Source organism: Citrus sinensis, chromosome 9 (genome assembly GCF_022201045.2).
Source record: "Citrus sinensis cultivar Valencia sweet orange chromosome 9, DVS_A1.0, whole genome shotgun sequence".
Lineage (NCBI taxonomy): Eukaryota > Viridiplantae > Streptophyta > Magnoliopsida > Sapindales > Rutaceae > Citrus > Citrus sinensis.
Genome location: NC_068564.1, coordinates 23080423 through 23101134, shown reverse-complemented (window position 1 = coordinate 23101134; position 20712 = coordinate 23080423). Strand labels below are relative to the sequence as shown.

At 29.7% G+C, this 20712-nt stretch overlaps 1 protein-coding gene across 3 annotated transcripts; it reads right to left on the bottom strand.

The window, feature by feature from the left end:
- Positions 1–8605: 8605 nt before the first annotated feature.
- Positions 8606–11541, bottom strand: LOC102620748 (E3 ubiquitin-protein ligase RMA3). Of its 3 annotated transcripts, none has more exons than XM_025102350.2 (2): positions 11314–11541; positions 8606–9571 (listed from the first exon to the last, which is right to left on the bottom strand). In XM_025102350.2, the coding sequence occupies exon 2, from the start codon at positions 9558–9560 to the stop codon at positions 8778–8780; it is 783 nt and encodes a 260-aa protein (XP_024958118.1). In that variant the 5' UTR covers positions 9561–9571; positions 11314–11541; the 3' UTR covers positions 8606–8777. The 3 variants fall into 3 exon arrangements, with proteins under 3 accessions (XP_024958118.1, XP_006464738.1, XP_024958120.1); XM_006464675.4 differs by having other exon boundaries at positions 11318–11540; XM_025102352.2 differs by lacking the exon at positions 11314–11541 and adding an exon at positions 10365–10503.
- Between the last annotated feature and the right edge of the window lie 9171 nt (positions 11542–20712).

Below are 20712 nucleotides of genomic sequence, written 5' to 3'. Positions count from 1 at the left end.
ACCTCACGAACCACACTCTAATCAATTTGGTGCTAAGGGCTTATCGTGCCAAATAATAATAACCTTGTACTAGGGAGCCGGTGAAATCAAGACAGTATCTAGACAAGATTATTATTATTTGTCGACGAGAAGTCAAAACATCCACAAAAATTAGAGGGGAAGAGAAAATAAATTTACCAAATAAAGCCCATGACACATGTTGAGACTTCACCTTCAACCCAAACTTGAAAGAAGACTTCACCTTCAACCCAAACTTGAAAGAAAATTAACTACTCATAATTGAACTAGGGGCAAAATGAGAATTTATTAAAATACGTAGAAAATACAAGATAGAGAAGGAATTACAGAAAATGGAGTCAAAAAATGGATTCATAATATCCAATTGGAGGGGGGGGGGGGGGGGCCCCTTTTCTATAGATACATTGAGTAAATTATAGTCATCGGATTAAAAACAGTTTGGACGCTCATGATTACGCCATGTCATCCGTCAACAGTACGCGGTTTGACCACGCTGTTTGAACAGTGACACGGTTTGACCCGGCTTGAACAGTAATGCGGTTTGGTTGAAAATAATCCTGTGTATATGCATGTACCGTACGCATAATTTTTGGTCCACTAACATGCTGCCACATCATCAATCAACAGTGCATAAGAATTTTAGTCCAACAAGATTGTGACACCTCATCAGTCAATGCCACATCATCGGTCAATGCCACGTCATCGATCCGTCTATATGAACAGTGTCGTGAACAGTAACGTAGACAGTATCGTACATGTGAATAGTACCGTACATGTGAACAGTGCCATTTTTTCTTTTATACTCCTCCTAATATTTTCGATCGTCCTAAGTTCAAAAGTGATGTCCGTTTTGCCGTCTGATCTCTCGTTCATTGTGAAATGACTATGATGCCCCTAAAATATATAAAATACTTAATTATAATACAACACACATAATTAAATGACAAGAAGCTTAAATACATAAAAGTAAGGGTGTTAACAAAACTTGAAGTATAAAATGACAATTTTCTCCTTTATAAATATATATTTTCTAACATTCAACACACCCCACAATCAGCTTATTCCTAGTCCCTAGCAAATAAAGCGAAAACAAAATTCAAATCCAAAATGATTTTTTTTTAACAATCATGTTTATTCAATCAGACTAATGATAGTAAGCAAATAAAAGTATAAGCGTTATCTCCAGTCTAAAGAAACATCACACCCACATCAACTATCCACATGAATCAGCCCAGTGAACTTTGTCATAACTACTTTCAAGAATGACATGTCAAACCTCAAAATCTCACTGAAAGTAGTGACAGTCTCACAAAGAAATTAGGTAGTGTTTACTTGCTGGAGTGGGAGTGTGAAGTGTGGATTCCTCCCACTCCAGCGTTTACTTACCTTAAAAAAGGGGGGAGTGGGAGTGGGAATCCGTGGGTCCCACTCAATTTTGGAGTGGGGAGTGGGATTCCCACTCCCATGGAGGGAGGTGGGAGTGGGAATCCACTCCCCCCTCTTCCCATTTTATCCTTATAATTAAAATTAAAATAAATAAATAATATTTAATAAAATAAATAATATCATATTTATTAAAAATAATAATTATATCATGTTTATTTTATTAAATTTAATAAAATAAAATAAATAAATATTATATTTAAATTAATAATATTAAACATTAATTTTAATAAATATTAATTATTTATTTAATTAATAATAATAAATATTTTATTCTAAAAAAATATTAATTTTGTACTATATTATCAATGATAATATTTCATTTGTGTTGCTATTATTAATAATTTTTATTCACATAATTTAAATTTAAATTAATAAAAATTATGATTTACATAATTAAGAATATTAGTAATTATTATTAATTTATAAATATAATAAAATATTTATTTTATTTTCCAAATATATTTTTTATTAATTTTTTAATTACAAATTATAATTCTGTACATAAGGATAAAATTATAATTTAAAACAATTTACTCCCAATCCAAGACAAAGTAAACAAATAATTGGGATTCTAATTGACAATCCATACTTTCATTTAGTCTAAATAAACACCATACTCCCACTCCCACTCCACACTTCTAATCCAAGGATTCTCACTCCTCAGGATTCCCACTCCAATCCAAAAAGTAAACGCAGCATTAAACCCAATAAAAATAGTCACTCCAATGAATGGTAATTGAGAGAAAATAATAAAGAAGTGATGTCACATGCTCTCACCAAGATGAAAGAAATATGCCCTCAGCTTAGAAATAATAAGATCTCAAGTCAAATAAAAATGCTAGTCAACCAAATTTATTGATTTATTATTTTTTTATGCACCACTACAATTTTTTAGCCCATATAACTAGCTTCTACTTCATACTATAGTTCCCTAAAATTAAGGACTTTTATTAGGATGTAACGTAGGTTAGGGACATGGCTAACAAAGAAGGAAAAATAAGGAAAACAAAGTGTATGTTTGAGAAAAATATAGAGATTTTTTATTTTTTATTTTTTTTGGAACTTGCAAGATGGATTTCACCTATTATTTTTTTTTAACAACAATTTTTTTTTTGTTTGGCACAACTTCACTGAACAAAATAATTATTAACATTCTTCTCAAACATAAATAGGTGATGGAACTTGTAAGATATCGGGTAATACTCCAAATCGGAGTGGGTCAAGATGATAAGTTTGACAAAGAAAATACTTTTTTTTAAAGGGTTAACTATGGATATTTCACAAAAGGGATGGCTAGAAAGGCTCAAACGGATCAAACATGGCATTTCCATCGTCTTTTAGGGATCTAAATAATCTTCCATATCTACTAGTTAGATAGGCCTCCAAATGTAGCAACATACATTTTTTTTAATTTTACAATTTTTTTTTTAGGGTTAACTCAAAAGAAATCTAGAGATCGTGTATAAAATAATAAACTGCTAAGTTGTATAAAGAATGGACAAACGAGTTACTCTCCAAGAAAAATAATAGGCTCAAAAACTCACTTGGTACTTATGATGACATGTTCATTCCTTCAAGCAACTCATATTTGTCTCCGACATCAACATGTAGAGTAGCAAACATAGCGTAACATCACTTAAGACCAAAGATAATACAAATACTAAAATTTGAAATTCATCATGTCATCCAATGTTAAAACAAATCACACAATTTTTTTTTTAAAACAACATTTTACCTCCCAACCTATTCTAAACATGAAAGGAAAATATGCATGCAGAAATACGAAAATAATGCAGAAAAACTAATTAGAAAAGTTACACTTAAAATGATAGAAAAAGAATTTTTTTTTTTTAACTAAGAAGATGCATTTCTAGAGGTACTACACTCCATATTCAGCTATCTTCGACTCAAAAAATTTGAAAGTGTATATTTATAAAGGAGAAATTATAAAGAAAAAAAATGATTGTAAAAAAAATTAATAAAGAAAAAGAAAATATCTGAAATTTTTTTTTGTTTTTTTTTTTAACGAAGAAGATGTGTTTCTAGAGTAACTATACTCCATATTCAATCATCTTCAACATAAAAAGCTAGTAACAGTTAGTTTCTATAACAAAAAATTAGTAAAAATTTAAACAAGATTCCACAATTGTCGACTATTCCTTACCCCCAACCAGAACGAAACATTGTCCTCAATGTTTTAAAGGAAAAAAGTAGAGTTTAGAAGACATCACCTGGGTGGTGCAACACAGAAGAAAATATTTACAGGCAGAGAGTTAAATCTAATTTGTACTTCTTACTGTGGCTACTGTTACCGTTATTATTTGGATGCTCCAACACCAAGGTCTAGGGGTCTGGATCCGGTTTATAAGCTTGTAACAGATCAAGTAGCTCATTAGCAGTGTGAGCACAAATAAAAAGCTTTTTTGCTGTGGAAGGAATGAAATAGTTTTTTATTGCATGATTAAGAAATGTGATAAAGCCATCATAAAAATTATTGACATTTAACAAACCGATGGGTTTCTGGTGAATATGCAGATGGGCCCAAGATGCTAGTGGGATAAATGCCTCTAGTGTTGCAAAATCTCCTGGAAGAAGAATAAAAGTATCAGTATGATTAAGCATTTCAGTTATTCTTTCTTGCATACCTGAGACGACTAACTCTTCTCCAGTCGGTGGGTTGGAATGATGCCTAACACTTGACTTCCTTTGACAAAAACAGCTTCTGAGACCAATTTTAATAATCCTCGGTTACCTCCTCCATACACCAAGTGTAATTTTCTCTCTACTATGCTTCAACCAAGATCTATGGCTGCCTCAACGAACTCTTTATATTTGCAATAGTTAAATCCAGAAAGCACACAAATGTTCTTGAATTGTCTATTGGGAGTAGCTGCCATTGGAATATTTCTCAAAAATAATTTGTGAGTGCTTAACAAAAAGTCATATTTAAGAATCTTGGTGACAGTGAAAGAGCATTCACTGGGATATGTGCAAGGAACGATTCTCAAGTTATCTTAACAATTTGTGAGCGATTCTCTTTCTAGAATAATGACCATAACTGGAGAATCGCTCCTTGCACATATCTACTGGGATGCGTTTCAAGAGACAAAAGGATATCATCCAATAACTCCTTATTCAAGCCATCCCTAATGAATTGAATCTTATCTTTCCTATTATCAGACACTATTCCTAAAGAACATTTGTTTTTATTGTATCTCATTCTGGCACATTTATGACAAGTAACAAAAATTCTTCGAGCTCTTCGTTTTCTTGCATACTTTCCCCTACCATAACCAGGCATGTATGCAATAAATTTTGGAGATAACTCACCTGCCAATCGTACTTTAACCTCGATTAACCAACGGATGTCAGCAGGTATGTTATTCCTCATGAGCAATCGCATACGTTCGGACCGAGTTTTATAGATTGTAAGGAGGGCATTCTAAGGAAGTGAAGGGAATCGATTGTGAAGCTTTGCTAGAATCTCATTTATGTCCATACCTTCGCCCCAGAATATTAGTTATTATGGGAAACTGAAGTAACCGACTTGATTGTCACGGAGTACCATTATCCGCCACTTCACCGGGGTAACAAACTAAAGCACACAAAGAGAAAAATAAATTAAAACACACAAAGAAAATTAAAATCGTCCTCTTATTGAATTTACCTCAAGCTCCAACTGGATGTTGTAGACACTTCTCTCAATGTCTGTGAGTTGGCTTTCTAAATCCTCAACATAGAATACTAACTCTGGTGGTTGCAGAGCCCAAATACGATGTGTTTTACAAAATCGAATCTGTCTTTTGAAATGAGATTTTTCACGTTGAAGTGGTTTAAAAATGTTCAGGAGGAACTGTTTAGCTATGGTACTCATGATTAACAATGATAAGAGAAAACTTAATGGTTAAACAAACACACTTATGCAAAAATAATTTCAATTAGCAAAAGAATAATAAAAAGAAAGAAAGAAAGAAAAATCAAATCACCGAAAAGAAAGAAAAAAAACTCAATTCAAATATGGTGGGTCACTCAAATTTATTTCGGTATCCTCTCTATGTGGTTGGTACTCTAGATATGGCTTTAATATTTGACCATTAACTTTAAATGTGATACCGTTCTTTGGGTCCTTAATTTCAATTACCCCATGTGGAAAAACAGTATGAACAATAAAGGAGCCAGGCCAACGAGAGCGTAACTTACCTGGGAATAGGTGCAAGCGAGAATTGAATAAAAGCACTTTCTGACTTAGAGTGAAAGATTTTCTCATAATTTGCTTGTCATAGAAGACTTTCATTCGCTGTTTATAAATTTTGGCATTTTCGTATGCATCATTGCGAATTTCTTTAAGTTCTGCCAGTTGTAATTTTCTTTCTGAGCTAGCTTGCTGCATGTCAAATTTGAATTTCTTGATGGCCCAATATGCAGGATGCTCGAGTTCCATAAGTAGGTGGCAAGCTTTTCCATACACTAGCATGTAGGGTGACATCCCAATCGGGGTCTTGAAAGTCGTTCTATATGCCCATAATACATCATCAAGTCTTAATAACCAATCTTTTTTGTATGGTCTCACCGTCTTTTCTAATATGTGCTTTATTTCTCGATTGTAGATCTCAACTTGGCCACTGGTTTGCGGATGATATGGGATCGCCACTTTGTGAGTGATTGAATACTTTGTCAAAAGAGCTTTGAATACTTTGTTACCAAAGTGAGTACCACCATCACTGATTATCGCTCGATGGAATCCAAAGCGTGAAACAATGTTACTTTTCAAAAATCCTATCACCACCTTGTGATCATTGGTTCTACATGGAATTGCTTCTACCCATTTTGATACGTAGTTAACAGCAACCAATATGTATTGATGGCCGAAAGAATGAGGAAATGGTCTCATGAAGTCGATATCACATACATAAAAAATCTCAACCACTAAAATTAGATTTAGTGACATCATATTCCTTCATGTAATGCCCCCGTTCGTTGACACCTATCACATGAAGAACATAAAGTATAAGCGTCTCGAAATATAGTTGACCAATGCTCTGGAAGTTGACATGTAACAAGATAATTAACGATATCAGCATACCATGGTAATACTTCCACACTCATTAATTATTCATCTGGGAATGACTCATTCAATGTTAATAGTTCTGTAATTGTGTCAAAATAGAGACGAGAGAGATGGTCTGCCACAACATTTTCTGTGTCTTTCTTATCTTTAAATTTCAAGTCGAATTCCTGTAAAAGTAACACCCAACGAATTAGTCTAGCTTTTGCATCTTTCTTGTGAGAAGATATTTAAGAGCAGCATGATCCGTGAATATAATTATTTTACAACCAATGAGATAAGATTGAAATTTTTCTAATGCAAACACTACTGCTAGCATTTCTTTTTCAGTAGTTGAATAGTTCAACTGTGCATCATTCAATGTCATACTAGCATAATAAATAACATGGGGAGTTCATTGTGAAATGACTATGATGCCCCTAAAATACTTAATTATAATACAACACAAATAATTAAATGACAAAAAACTTAAATACATAAAAGTATGGGTGTTAATAAAACTTGAAGTGTAAAATAATGATTTTCTTCTTTATAAATATATATTTTCTAACACTCAACATGGAGCATCTTAAAGAAGAAAAATATTTGAACTTAATTTTTCAATGTGAATGTAACTGACAAATTGATTATTCTATAAATGTATATAGAAGATGTACTTGGATCCCTATCAGATTATAAATAAAATATGTTCAAAGAGCCCTATCGGTTATGATTAATAATTGCTCTTGAACATCTTTCTAAATTTTTTAAATAATAATAATAATAATAAATTTTAAAAATTTTTTTTTTTGGTTTAAACCACCCGATTTCCGGCGACCGCATTGGGCCCCGACTAATTCGGATTCGGAGTGTAGTCACAGTTAAGGCTCTTTATCCCTCCCAAATAGTGTGTTTAGTAGGGATCGAACCCGAGAGCTCTTCCCACTTACCCAGCCTGCGTTGCCAACTGAGCCACAACCGTTTGGTAAATTTTAAAAAATTTTTACTTGTTGATATTTATGTCTAAAGAGGTGTCAGAGTAAGCATGAAAACGACGTCATTTTGGCTGTGTCTGTTCGGACACCAGTTGGGGCAAATTATCCAGTATTGTAGCACTGCTGGCATTAAAAATATCTACTCTGACATCATGATCAATAATGCAAAGAAAAGTATGCATAACTGTGAATTATCTTCTTGTTTGAAAACTAAAATGGACGTTTGGACTTTGAAGCTAACGGCCAAAAAATTATCTTCTTGTTCAATGAGACCGGCGCCGTATATAGGCCATAAGGGATAGAATAAAAAAGGCTGATACAGAAGCTCGATATAACTGAGTAACTGACAGTGATGTCGATCACCATCACCCATAGCGAACTTTGAAACTCGTCGTTTCGTCGTTTTAAGTTGTTAACAAACCCAACTTGCGTAATGCATACTAAAGAGCCTTTTTATAAAGATGGCACAAAGAGGAAAAAGGGGCAGCTGCCTTTTGCTTGCTGCGCACGTGATTCTCTCAAAATTATGCTTGATTGATTTTATGGAGAACAACTTTGACGGTAAAGGTTTATGCAAAGCTCAAATGAGAAGAGGACTCCAATTTCATAATCAAGGGATTGCTTGTTGTTTGTTTATAACCGTGGGAAAAAGAATAGAAAGTAATTATGTAATATCAGTAAGAATTGGATTTCAAATTATATATATCAAGCTTTATTAATTCGAGGCCCTCTTTCGTTCTGCACAAATAAGCATAAATCACTCAATAATTATCAAGCATCTACTACAATCTTTTCCTAATACTTACTAATAATAGGTCATGGACTAGATCAAAATCATCCTCAGAAATACAAGACAATGAATCAATATGCCTTTAAGTGTTTAACATTGGAGACAGTACATTGATGATATTTTTTAATCAATCAGCTCCAAAAATCACTGTGAAAACATTCCAAATGAAGTTGATTGAATCTGGTCAAATTTGTTATTGGGTTGGGTGGCCTTTCACGTATATAGATTATAAGTACAGTGGCTATCCCTCATATGTTTCACAGAAACAACTAGCTTAAGATATAGAATTCTATAGACATAAAGAAGAACACGGATGAAAATAGCAAGCTTCATATTACAACTGATTAATGATTATTATTTACATGCAGCAATAGAGTTTCCAACAAAAATTCTAACAGCATGCGTACATCTGTGCTGTGGTTAATCTAATCACTGGCTTTCATAGCTTTTACAACATAAAGAACTAACCCAAAAGATTAAATGATCAGAACAAAAGAAGACACAGGACTAGGCAACAGAAAAGGAACAAGGATACTCTGTTAAGAGACTTATCAAGCTCCATTTCCTGTCTTCTGATTCTAGGATTGTTACTCACCAAGAGAGACTGAGATGGATACGTAAACAAACTTGTAGTAGAACCCCCAAAGATCCTCTCTAAGGTCATCCCTCCTAGCATTCCCATCAGTGGATTAAAGAAACTAATCGTTGCCATACCACCAAGACTAGAAGACGCCAAAGCTGCATGACTACCGTAATGGTGAGGAAAGTACTGTGGATTATGAAATGCTGGTGCCTGTGATTGAAAAAAATCTGAATGTAATTGCTGAGTTTGATGCCTTGTGGAGGTGGAACTAGAAGTAACTGAAGTGTTCAAGGCAGAAGGATGTGGCCTGCTTGGTACGACCTCACCCAAATTGGGCTTCTTGGAGTCGGATGCAGAAGAGATTCCTCCACGGCCATAGAGAGGGACCAATGAAGCAACAGAGATGTTAGCCTTGCAGACCGGGCAATTCTGCTGTTGTTCATCTGCATCCAGAGAGGAAGTTTGGACATGAAGCCACTTGTAAATACACGGCCAGCAGTACAGGTGACCACAAAGGGTGACCACGGGGTCCTGGGCTGAGTCTAAGCAAATGTTACACTCAAAGAAGCTACCATCTTTTTCTGGGACATTTGTAGGTGCTGAGGTGGGACTCCATTTCTGCTTGAGTGAAGCATCTTCTTCAGTTGCATATCCTGTCTCAGGCTCAAAGAGGTTCTGTTCCATGGGTATGTGCTCTGTTACAAAAAAAGAGGTTTCCTTAGTTTTTATTTATGGAAATAGGCATATAGACTCGTCAATATAAACTAGAAAAAGTGTAGACACATGCCCAAGAAACAAAGAGATCTAACAAAATGGCTAATATGAGCAAGATCAACGAGCAAGCAGTCCACTACAAAGCCAAAATTTAAATCAAGTGATTCCATTACCTAAGCCTCTAAAACGGTGCAAAATAGTAAAAGCAAAGAGACTTAAGTTCAAATTATGTAAAATCAATAATTGTAGGATATGATGATATTAGAAATGACATGACTAAGAAATGTCAATTAACTAAACAAGCACAAACAAATTTCAACTGACCTATTTAATAGATGATAAGAACAAAGAACTAGCACCCACCCACCTTCATCCCAAACAAATAAAAGTGAAAAAAGATGACAACTAAAGTCCTCACAGCATAATTCAAGATGGGTCCCTAAAACTACCGACACTCAACTTTATGCAGCACCTCTAAGAACAGAGGAGCACTTTAGCATTCAGTAAGCTGTCATATTCAGGGATATCAATTTCAAGCATGCTTCAAGCACACACACAATTCTAAGCTTTCATTTAAGAGCAAAAAAGTTATATCAAAATTCTAATATCTAGAACAAACTAAATGGATTCTCTTTTCCCATACCATGGCTACATCATAAATATCTTGGTAACTCAGATGTCAGGCAAAATATGTACTTTTGCAGTACTTTCTTTCACACAGTGCAGGGCGAGAAAGGGTTTAACAGTAAAGAAAATTTAAATTGGAAAACTAACAAATGATTCATTGTAACCACGCAAATTATCGGAACAAGTTTTACAGCATAGCCGTATAACCTAACCCTCAACTTTAATGGAATCTCTCAAACCTGCATCCATAACAAAAATTAAACCCAAAGAAAAAAAAATTCATTCTTCTTCCCCCCCCCCCCCCCCCCCCCAACCCAAAAGAATTCCAATCAAGACCAACACTAGGGATACAAAAGCATACAAATGAGCTTTTATTTTTACTTTCAGGAACAGATTCCTGACAAAACAAAACAAAAAAAAAGAATGGGAAAAAACACATTGAGATGTGAAAAATACCAAGATATAAAATCATTCATTTCTTTAATAAAAACATGCAAAATTCAAGTCCAAGTTCAACACATCATACGCAAACTTCAAAAAAAATTTCAGTCAAAAGATCTTTTCCAACATAATGCTCATAGAATCACAATGAATAAACAGCTAAAATTAACGATTAATTTTTAATCATTAACCTAACGCATCTCCCTCAAAGAATCAAAAAATTAATCTGGCCTAGTGATTTCAGTGGAAACTTAATGAATGAAAACAGGAAATGTACGTGTGGATTCCAGTCACCATTTTTTTTCCTCAATCAAAATGATATGGAAATTAACACCAATATTTAAACTTCCAAATACCCTAAAAAAAGGAATCACGCCCATGAATCTTTCTGTTATCAAGCCTCAAAATTTGACAAAAAAAAATTGGGGCCACATGAACCAAATCATTGCATAATAAAAGTTAAAAATACTCCATAAGCAACATTACAAATAGGGGGAAAAGGGTCATACATTCGACAACCAAATACAGAAACCAAGCACTATAAAAGCATTATCACAAAAGAAAAAGAGAGAGAGAGAGAGAGAGAGAGAGAGGAAAACAATACCCAGAAAGAAAAACAAAGAAACAATGACAAAGAGATAGAGAGATCATTAACTTACTGATATGCAAAGAGGGCTGAAACAAGATTGAAACAGAGATTCAAAAATAAGGAAAAAAAAACTCAAAATTGAAATAAAGATAGATAAAAAGCTAGAAGAAGATAAATGTGTATAAAAATTTATTAGATGTTTCGTTTGGTGGCGTTGGGGGATTTTGTGTCTGCACAAACAGCGGCTATATGTAATGGCTGTTGAGTTTGTATTAAAAATGGAAGTATTGTGAAAACCGCGTCTTGTATCTTGTATTTATTGGCACATCGGTGATTGGACCAGTCATTTTCCTCTCACACTTTCCAATAAAATTATGTAATTAATTAATGTGTTTCGCATATGGATGATATTGCCACGTCAAACATAGAAATTGACCGCGCACACCAGCAGGGCTAAACAGTAAACAAATTTAGATTTGGCGGTGAACTGATTTTTTTTATTAATTTTTTTTTAAAAAATATCATTAACAATTATTTGGATAAGAATATAAAATGAGTAATGATACAGCCATAAATTTTTGTACAAATTTATTTTATACAAATTGACGTGACATTAATTCATTGGTTGAATGAAAATATAAATTAATAAAAATAAATTATGTGGGCCAAGTGATATTTAATTTTACTAATCTTATCATGCCACATCAATTTGTACAAAATAAATTTGTACAAGAGTTTGTGGCTGTATCATTACTCATATAAAATTAATCAAATCTTATCTTGTTATAGAAAACTAAGCGACTCAATTTTAAATTTAAATCCCTAAATGAAGACATGCTTAAAATTTAATTTATTTTTTAATGTAAATAGTTATTACTTCCTTGAAGTTAAGCATGTTATATATATTTTTTTAAATAAAAAATAAATTTTTTTTAAAATAAAGTTACTTAAATATTAATTTGCAATAATGAAAGTGATTTCAAAAAATGTTAGCATATAATAATAAATAGAACATTCATGCAGTCAACATAAGGCTACAATTCGATTGTTGTATCTTGTGTATATTCAAGGTTTTTGTTAGAATGAATTAACTTGATAGAAATTTCTATAATGTCGTGATAAATTTAAATTGTACGAATTCCACATAAGAATAGTAAAATGAAAGATAAAATAAGTAAATTAATAAGATTATTAATTATTAAAGTTGACACGATTCATAAGTGTTGATTATTCTCAAGTATAAGAGTGTTTAATTATAATATAACCCAATGAGTATGAGGTTGAACTACCCGAAATCTATAAATCTAATAGTCAATTATTTAACAAAAATTAATTTAATAAAAAGAAACTATAACAAGGACCAATCTAGAAAAATGCTAAGGTTATGGGCTTTTCAAATTATAGTTATAATACTCTCTCATATTTATATTTTATATTTCTTCAGCCAGTTAATTTGTATGGATAAATATGAAATCAAATATCTAATGTGGCACAACTATATTAGAGTGTCGACATTATGTTAGAATGCCATATAGATCCAAGGAGATCTAAATCTATAAATTAACATGACATAAAAGTAATCAATAAAGAAAAAAAATACAAATTTTAAACATATAACAAATAAAATTAACTTAAAACTCACTTGAGAGAGTACTTAGTTCTACGATTTGAATCCTTGAGTTTCACTTTTCACTTCAATTTAGAAAAATTAACTACTCATGTTTAAAGGGAAAATAATCATTTTATTTAATAAACTTTGTGAAGTACAATATAAGGAAATAGAAAACGAAGGAAAAAAAAGAGATTTTTTTCCTAAAACTCACTCTCTACATTGAAAATGCTCACCCTTAAAATCCACCACAAATTAGTGATGTGCCAGTGAATACAATTTTATTGGATGATATTGCCACGTTAGAGATATATATTGACCACGCACACCAGTGAGGCTAAACAAATTTAGATTCGGTGGTAAGTTGATTTTTCTTATTAATTTTTTTAAAAAATATACCATTAATAGTTATTTGGATGAGAATATAAAATTAGTCAAACCTTAACTATAAGGAAATAGAAAACGAAGGGAAAAAAAAGGGAGATTTTTTTCCTAAAATTCACTCCTAACATTGAAAATGCTTACCCCTAAAATCCACCACAATCAATGATGTGCCAATAAATATAATTTTATTGGGTGATATTGCCACGTTAGAGATATATCTTGACCACGCACACCAGTGAGGCTAAACAAATTTAGATTTGGTGGTGAGTTGATTTTTCTTATTAATTTTTTAAAAAATATACCATTAATAGTTATTTGGATAAGAATATAAAATTAGTCAAACCTTAACTATAAGGAAATAGAAAACGAAGGGAAAAAAAAGAGATTTTTTTCCTAAAATTCACTCTCTACGTTGAAAATGATCACCCCTAAAATCCACCACAAATCAGTGATGTGCCAGTAAATACAATTTTATTGGATGATATTGTCACGTCAAAGATATATCTTGACCACGAACATCAGTGATGCTAAACAAATTTAGATACGGTGATGAGTTGATTTTTCTTATTAATTTTTTTAAAAATATACCATTAATAGTTATTTGGATGAGAATATAAAATTAGTCAAACCTTAACTATATCTTGTTATATATACATATATAGTAGGTGATTATAAAGAACTAACTAACTCAATATTAAATTCAAATCCTAAACGAAGAAATGTTTAAAAATTTATTTTAAACACAATAAAAAGTCAACTTATAATTCGATTTATTTTTTAATGTAGATAGTTATTCTTCCTTGAGGTTAAGCATGTTATATATATATATATTTTTAAGCAAGAAATAATTTTTTTTAAACAAAGTTACTTCAATATTAATTTGCAATAATGAAAGTGATTAAAAAAAATGTTAGCATATAATAATAAATAGAGCATTCATATAGCCAACATAAGGCTACAGTTCAAATATTGTATCTTGTATTTATTCAAGATTTTTGTTGGAATGAATTAACGTGGTAGAAATTTCTATAATGTCATGATAAATTATGATAAATATAAATTTTATGAATTCCACATAAGACTAGTAAAATGAAAGATAAAACAAGTAAATAAATAAAACTATTAATTACTAAAGTTGACACAACTCATAAGTGTTGATTATTCCTAAGTATATGAGTGTTTATTTATAAAATAATCCGGTGAGTATGAGGTCAAACCATAAGAAATTTATAAATCTAGTAGTCAATTATTTAACGAAAATTAATTGCATAAAAAGAAACTATAATAAGGACCAATCTAGAAAAATACTGAGATTACGGGATCCACTCTCAATTTTCAAATTATATTCATAATACTCTCTCATATTTATATTTTGCATTTGTTCAGATAGTTAATTGTATGGACAAATATGAGATCAAGTATTTAATGTGTCACAACTATATTAGAGTGTCGACATTATGTTAGAATTCCATATATATTCAAGGAAATCTAGATTTATAAATTAGCATGACATAAAAGTAACCAATAAAGAAAAAAATATAAATTTTAAACATATAACAAATAAAATTAACTTAAAACTCACTTGAAAGAGTACTTAGTTCTATAATTTGAATAATTGAGCTTCACCTTTTACCTCAGTTTAGAAATTTTAGCCACTTGTTTTTAAAAGGAAAATACTCATTTTATTTAATAAACTTTGTGAAGTACAATATAAGGAAATTGAAAATGAAGTGGAAAAAGAAGAGATTTTTTTTCTTAAAATTCACTTTAGATTTACACCCAAAATGTTCACCCCTAAAATGCAACACAAATTCTCTCTCCTTTTCTTCTTTCTCCCAAAATATAGCATACCCTCAATTGTGAGAGCTCTTGCATTTTTATAGGCAATTTTTAAGTGATCAAGTGTGGGTGTTTACATGATATTTTGGTGAGCTTACAATCACAACCTTTAAATGAGATTTAGTAGTACAATCCGAGGGTCTAGAATTTACAACCGTTACGGATTATCGGATTCAACATAATCAACGGCTATGATTGAAGTTAAAGCGCGACACATCTTTCGGTCATTTGTTAACTGGTTGAGCTCATTTGTCAAGGTAGTTTACCTACCCAATTTGGTGTGCTAACATAAGCTTGGACACGTGGCACAATATTAACCATTCATGAATAATGCCAGATCAACAGGCTAGAAAAATCTCCAACGGTCTACTAAGTTTTTGAAATCCAAATTTCACGTCTATTTTTGTGATCCAACCATCATGATTTTAGGGAATTACCTATGAAACATAGAAAATCATAATTAAAAACACATAAAAATTAATAATTCATAAAATAGGTAATTACTATAATGAAATTGTTCAATGTTATCAACACTATAAGTGAAAAATGATAATTTTAAACTTTATTAAATGTATACTTTCTAGTGTCAATCAAAAGTAATTAACATGATTTCTATATAAGTTTAGGGAAAAATAGCGTATTCGTTTACTTTAATTAAACAAAAAAAATCATTCATTAATTGAAAATTAAACAAATTGTACTGAAAATAAGTGCAATAAGTTTTATTGATTTGGTTTAACTATAAATTCTATATTCATTGTATGACATGTATAAACTTTTATTTTCTATTTTCTATAAAACAAAATTATTTATTTTCATGTGGATCAAGCCAAAACAAGAGAATAAGATATTATTATATTCCTAGACATATATATGATATATCAGTAAAATTATATCTAATTTTTTGAGTTTATACATACTTCATGTAGGTTTAAACTTTTTTCCTTACTTGTACATAGAGACTATTTGATTGTTGTTGAGGAGGTTTAAAATGATGCAAAATCATCTCATTTTACAACAACTTTAGAAAATATTAAAAGAATAATTTTTCAAATTCCAATTTTTCAAATAAGTTTTGTTCGTAATAAAACATTAGATGTATTGTATAAATCCAAAATTATCATTATTCAATTTAAAAATAAAATCAGAAAATATATAAAGTAATCAATATTATAATGAGCTTTTATTTACATTTATAAAGTTTTTTAAATTTTTTATAACTCGTATATTAATTTATTTAATTTACCTTCCAATTAGGTGTAATCTACAAAATTATGTTGTATTTTATAGTTAATATTGATTTATAAGTTTAATATTACATTTATAATTTTTCGTTTTGTTTTTTTGTAAGACACCAATTTGCCATTTTTATACTAATTAACTTATTTTACTTTCTATTTACTTGTCTTTTGTTTCATTTTTAAAATTGATGTTTTATTTCACACTTGATTTTGATTTACTAGTTTTATATTATATTTATGAGTTTTCGTTTCATTTACCAATAATATATCAGTTTACTAGTTTTATATTAATGAATTTATTTTATCTTCAATTTACAAGTCTTATTTTCCATTTCTAAATTTACATTAATTTTTTTTGGTACTTAATGTTTATATACTAATTTTATGTTATATTTATAAGTTTTTATGGTGTTTACCAGTAATATATCAATTTATTAATTTTATATTTATTTATTTATTTTACCTTTAATTTACAAGTCTTATGTTCTATTTTTAAAATTTATGCTTTATTTTGCACTTAACATTAATTATCATTTACAAGTCTTATGTTTCATTTATATCATTTATATTTTATTTCACACTTAGTGTTGATTTATAAACTTTATTTTATACTTATAAGATTTGTTTTGTTTACTAACAATATACTAACTTACCACTCATATATTAGTTTACTTTTTTTTTCTATTTATAAATTTTATGTTTCATTTACATAACTTATGTTTTATTTTAAAGTTAATGTTAATTTATAAATTTTATTAAATTTATAAATCTTATGTTTCATTTATATAATTTTATTTAAAAGTTATGCATTTTTCAATTCCTCACCCTGACGAATAATAGATTCTTACTTTCTTTGTAAAATTTAAAGATTAATATTAGAAAACCACCGACAATCATTTATTCAATCTTTTTGCAGCATTTCATAAATTTGAATTAATTATCATTTTATGACTAGTTCTTTGGGAAACAACAATCAACCAGTTTCTAGATTCTCCGCAACTAGTTGAATTTTTCACTATTTTACTTAAAATTTTCACTATAACAGACAATTAATTAGTCAACCTTTCGTAGCGTTTACGCACTTAAATTTTATATCGGTTAATGATAATTTTTTTTTTTTCTGTACTTTTAGGACAATTGATTCAATACTACGTAATTTTTTATGTGCTCGAATTAGTTAATTTTTTTTTATTTATTCAAATGACAAAAAAAAAAAAAAAACTTCTGTTTTCTTCATGCATTTCAACTAATTACAATCTAACGGTGATTCATTAACCGATCTCCAACGAGGTTGTTGCAGGTTTGCCCTAGAACATGGATTTTGACCCAGTAGAAGGACACGACAACTTGATTATCCAACGTGGAATTCATTATTCATATACAATTTTTTTTTCCATGGAAAATATATAGCCGACTGAGTAAACTTGAAAATAAAATAAGATAAGATTTGATAATTTTTTTTTAAAAATTTAATTAACAAGATAAAATAAATTGGATCTCATATTATTTTTATCAGTCTTGTCAAACTTTTCTTTAAAGAGAATTTTTTAATTATATTTTATGTAACTCACAACTAACTGACTTCAACTCCACGCATGAGAAAATAGTTTATACAAAAGGAGTAAATGGTGGACCATAAACTAAACTTTATTAGGCAAGAAGGTAGACCATACACTCAACGCATGTGCACGTGGCGTGAGACTAGAGTGGCGTGAGAGGAAGTCCGTGGGATTGCGGATGATTAGTTGTTTAATTTAGAACTTTTAGAAGGTTCTTCAGCTGCAGTTCGTGAAAACCGTGGGTTCCAATAACTTTACCAAAAGAGCCAAAATAAATAAATTAAAACGTAAAATCTTATTTAATTTTTATATTTTAATATTAATATCCGTTTAGGTTTTATATTTTTAAAAATATCTTAAAATATTTTAATTATTAAATTATTAACACTTTTGTCATTACTTTTTGTTCTTTTTGAATTACTTTTATAATATTACCTTCTAACAATAATGTTTATTTTGTTTTGGACATTAATAAAAAGAAAAAAAAATAAATTATCAATTTAATTTTAAAAATAAAATAAAATAAAAAGGATATATATTAATTTTTGTGAAATACTCTGCCGAAGAACTAATATACTAAAAATTTTATTAATGGCCAAAAAAATTATTAACTTAATTTTTCTAAAATATTATTTTTCGTACATGAGCTTTCATAAAAATTAGTATATATTCTTTTTGTTTTTATTATACTTTTGGGTTAGATTAGTAATTTAATTTTTTTTCTTTTTGTTAATGTAAAAAAAAAAATTACTTTAAGAGAATACTATTATAAAAGCAAGTCAAAATGAATAAAAAGTAATTGCATGGATGTCAATAGTTTAATTGCAAAGATATTTTGAAGTAATTTTAAAATATAATGATTAAACGAGCACTTACCTTAAGATATAGTGACTAACAAGTTTATATCCTCAATTAAAATATAAGACCATAAGCTGAGTAAGGGCCTTTTAATAAGTTATGAGTTGATCTTTTAATATGATTAGATATTGTGTATCCAAAAGATATTCCGTTCATTCAAATAAAAGTTGCACTCAAAACAACTTACTTTAATAATAAAATGTTAAATTAATAGTGACTTTTGATTTCCTATCAACAACATTTATTATAATCAATTAGTAACGATGTTACGTTTACTTTTTGCATAATTGCAAATATTTTGACAACATTGTCAAAAGAAATAATTCTAAAAAATTATCGATACACTTGAATGAGGAGAAATATTTTATATAGGTTGAGTGCATGATCAGTAAAAGTCCGCTGTTATTTAGACAAATTAAGTGAGTCTTTTTGAAATGGTACGCTGCGCATGAAATTTTTTCTCTTGAATAAGATGATACAAGTTGAAAGACGCCATTTAAGACTCGTCTTGTTGTCTGAAGCATTGATGTAATCAATTACAGTTTCTTTTCTAATCATCAGAAGTGTGCTCAGAATTTTGCATGCAAAGTACTTCACAAGACTAAATAAAATAGAACAGGATAAAAATATAGGTCGAGTGCGTGATCAGTAAAAGTCCGCTGTTATTTGGACATATTGAGTGAGTCAATTAAGTGGGTCTTTTTGAAATGATGTGCTGCACATGTAATTTTTTCTCATAAATAAGATGATACAAGTTGATAGACGCCATTTAAGACTCGTCTTGTTGTCCAATGCATTGACGAAATCAATTAAAGGTTTTTTTTTTCTTACTCATTAAAAGTGTGCTTAGAAATTTGCATGCAAAGTACTTCACAAGACTAAATAAAATGGAGCTGGATAAAAATATTCTTCACAAGGAACTGGAAAAATTAGAGGATTAAGTGGCACCCTGTGCAAATAATACACACACACATATATATACGTGCGTGTGAGGACATCCCCATTTTAATAAAATAAGGATGTCACTAGTAAAAAAAAAAAAATTTCAATTTACTGAAATCTATATTTTTTTTTTATATTTTTATATACAAAATAAGGATGTCTTCACTAGATATGTCTTTGTGTGTATATATATACATATCTATCTTTGAGCGTGTGTTACCAACTCAGGTTTTATTTGGCATATTTGAACCTATCCAAGACGATTGCATCAGATGGGAGGGGGAATGGATATTGAAATAGTGGTTTCACATGAAATTGAGAATAATGAATACGGGTCTATTTGAGACTGTTTTTGGGAGACTTAAAAGTGATTTTAAAAAATTTAAAAATCACTCTATCCTACAACATATTTTGAAATGTAGGGAAGGAACAACTTTCAAAATTTGATTTTGAGAATCACTTTTATACTTAATACAATTCTATATATAACCTCATATATATTATAAAATCCAAAATTATCCTTATTAATTAGGAAGCAAAATCACTAATTTTAAAGAGATTATTATTATTTCTAATTATATTGAGGTAACAAAATAAAAATAAATTAATAGTATAAAATACTTATTTTAGTTATCAATATTATACATATATATATTTATTTATTTATAAATGTGTAAATAAATTTTATTTAATATTATATTCAATTTAGTCATTTATGTTTGTATAATAATTCAACAGTAAAATTTATTAAACACATATGATTACTTTCACAGTATTTTTAAAAGTAGATTTACCATATTTAATTAATTCTCTTCATAGTAGATTATTTCTACAATACAGTTAACAACAATTAGTTACAGTATCACTAAACTAGCCCTTACGGGGACATAATCGTAAATAAAATTTATCTACACATTTATAAACATATATGTAAATTATTTTTATTTTGTATGTATAATAATTGATAACTAAATAAATATTTTATATTATTAATTCTTTATTTTGTTATCTCAATATAATTAGTAATAATAAC

Coding starts and splice junctions, on each gene's coding strand:
- LOC102620748 (XM_025102350.2), bottom strand. CDS start 9,560: ATGGAACAGAACCTCTTTGAGCCTGAGACAGGATATGCAACTGAAGAA.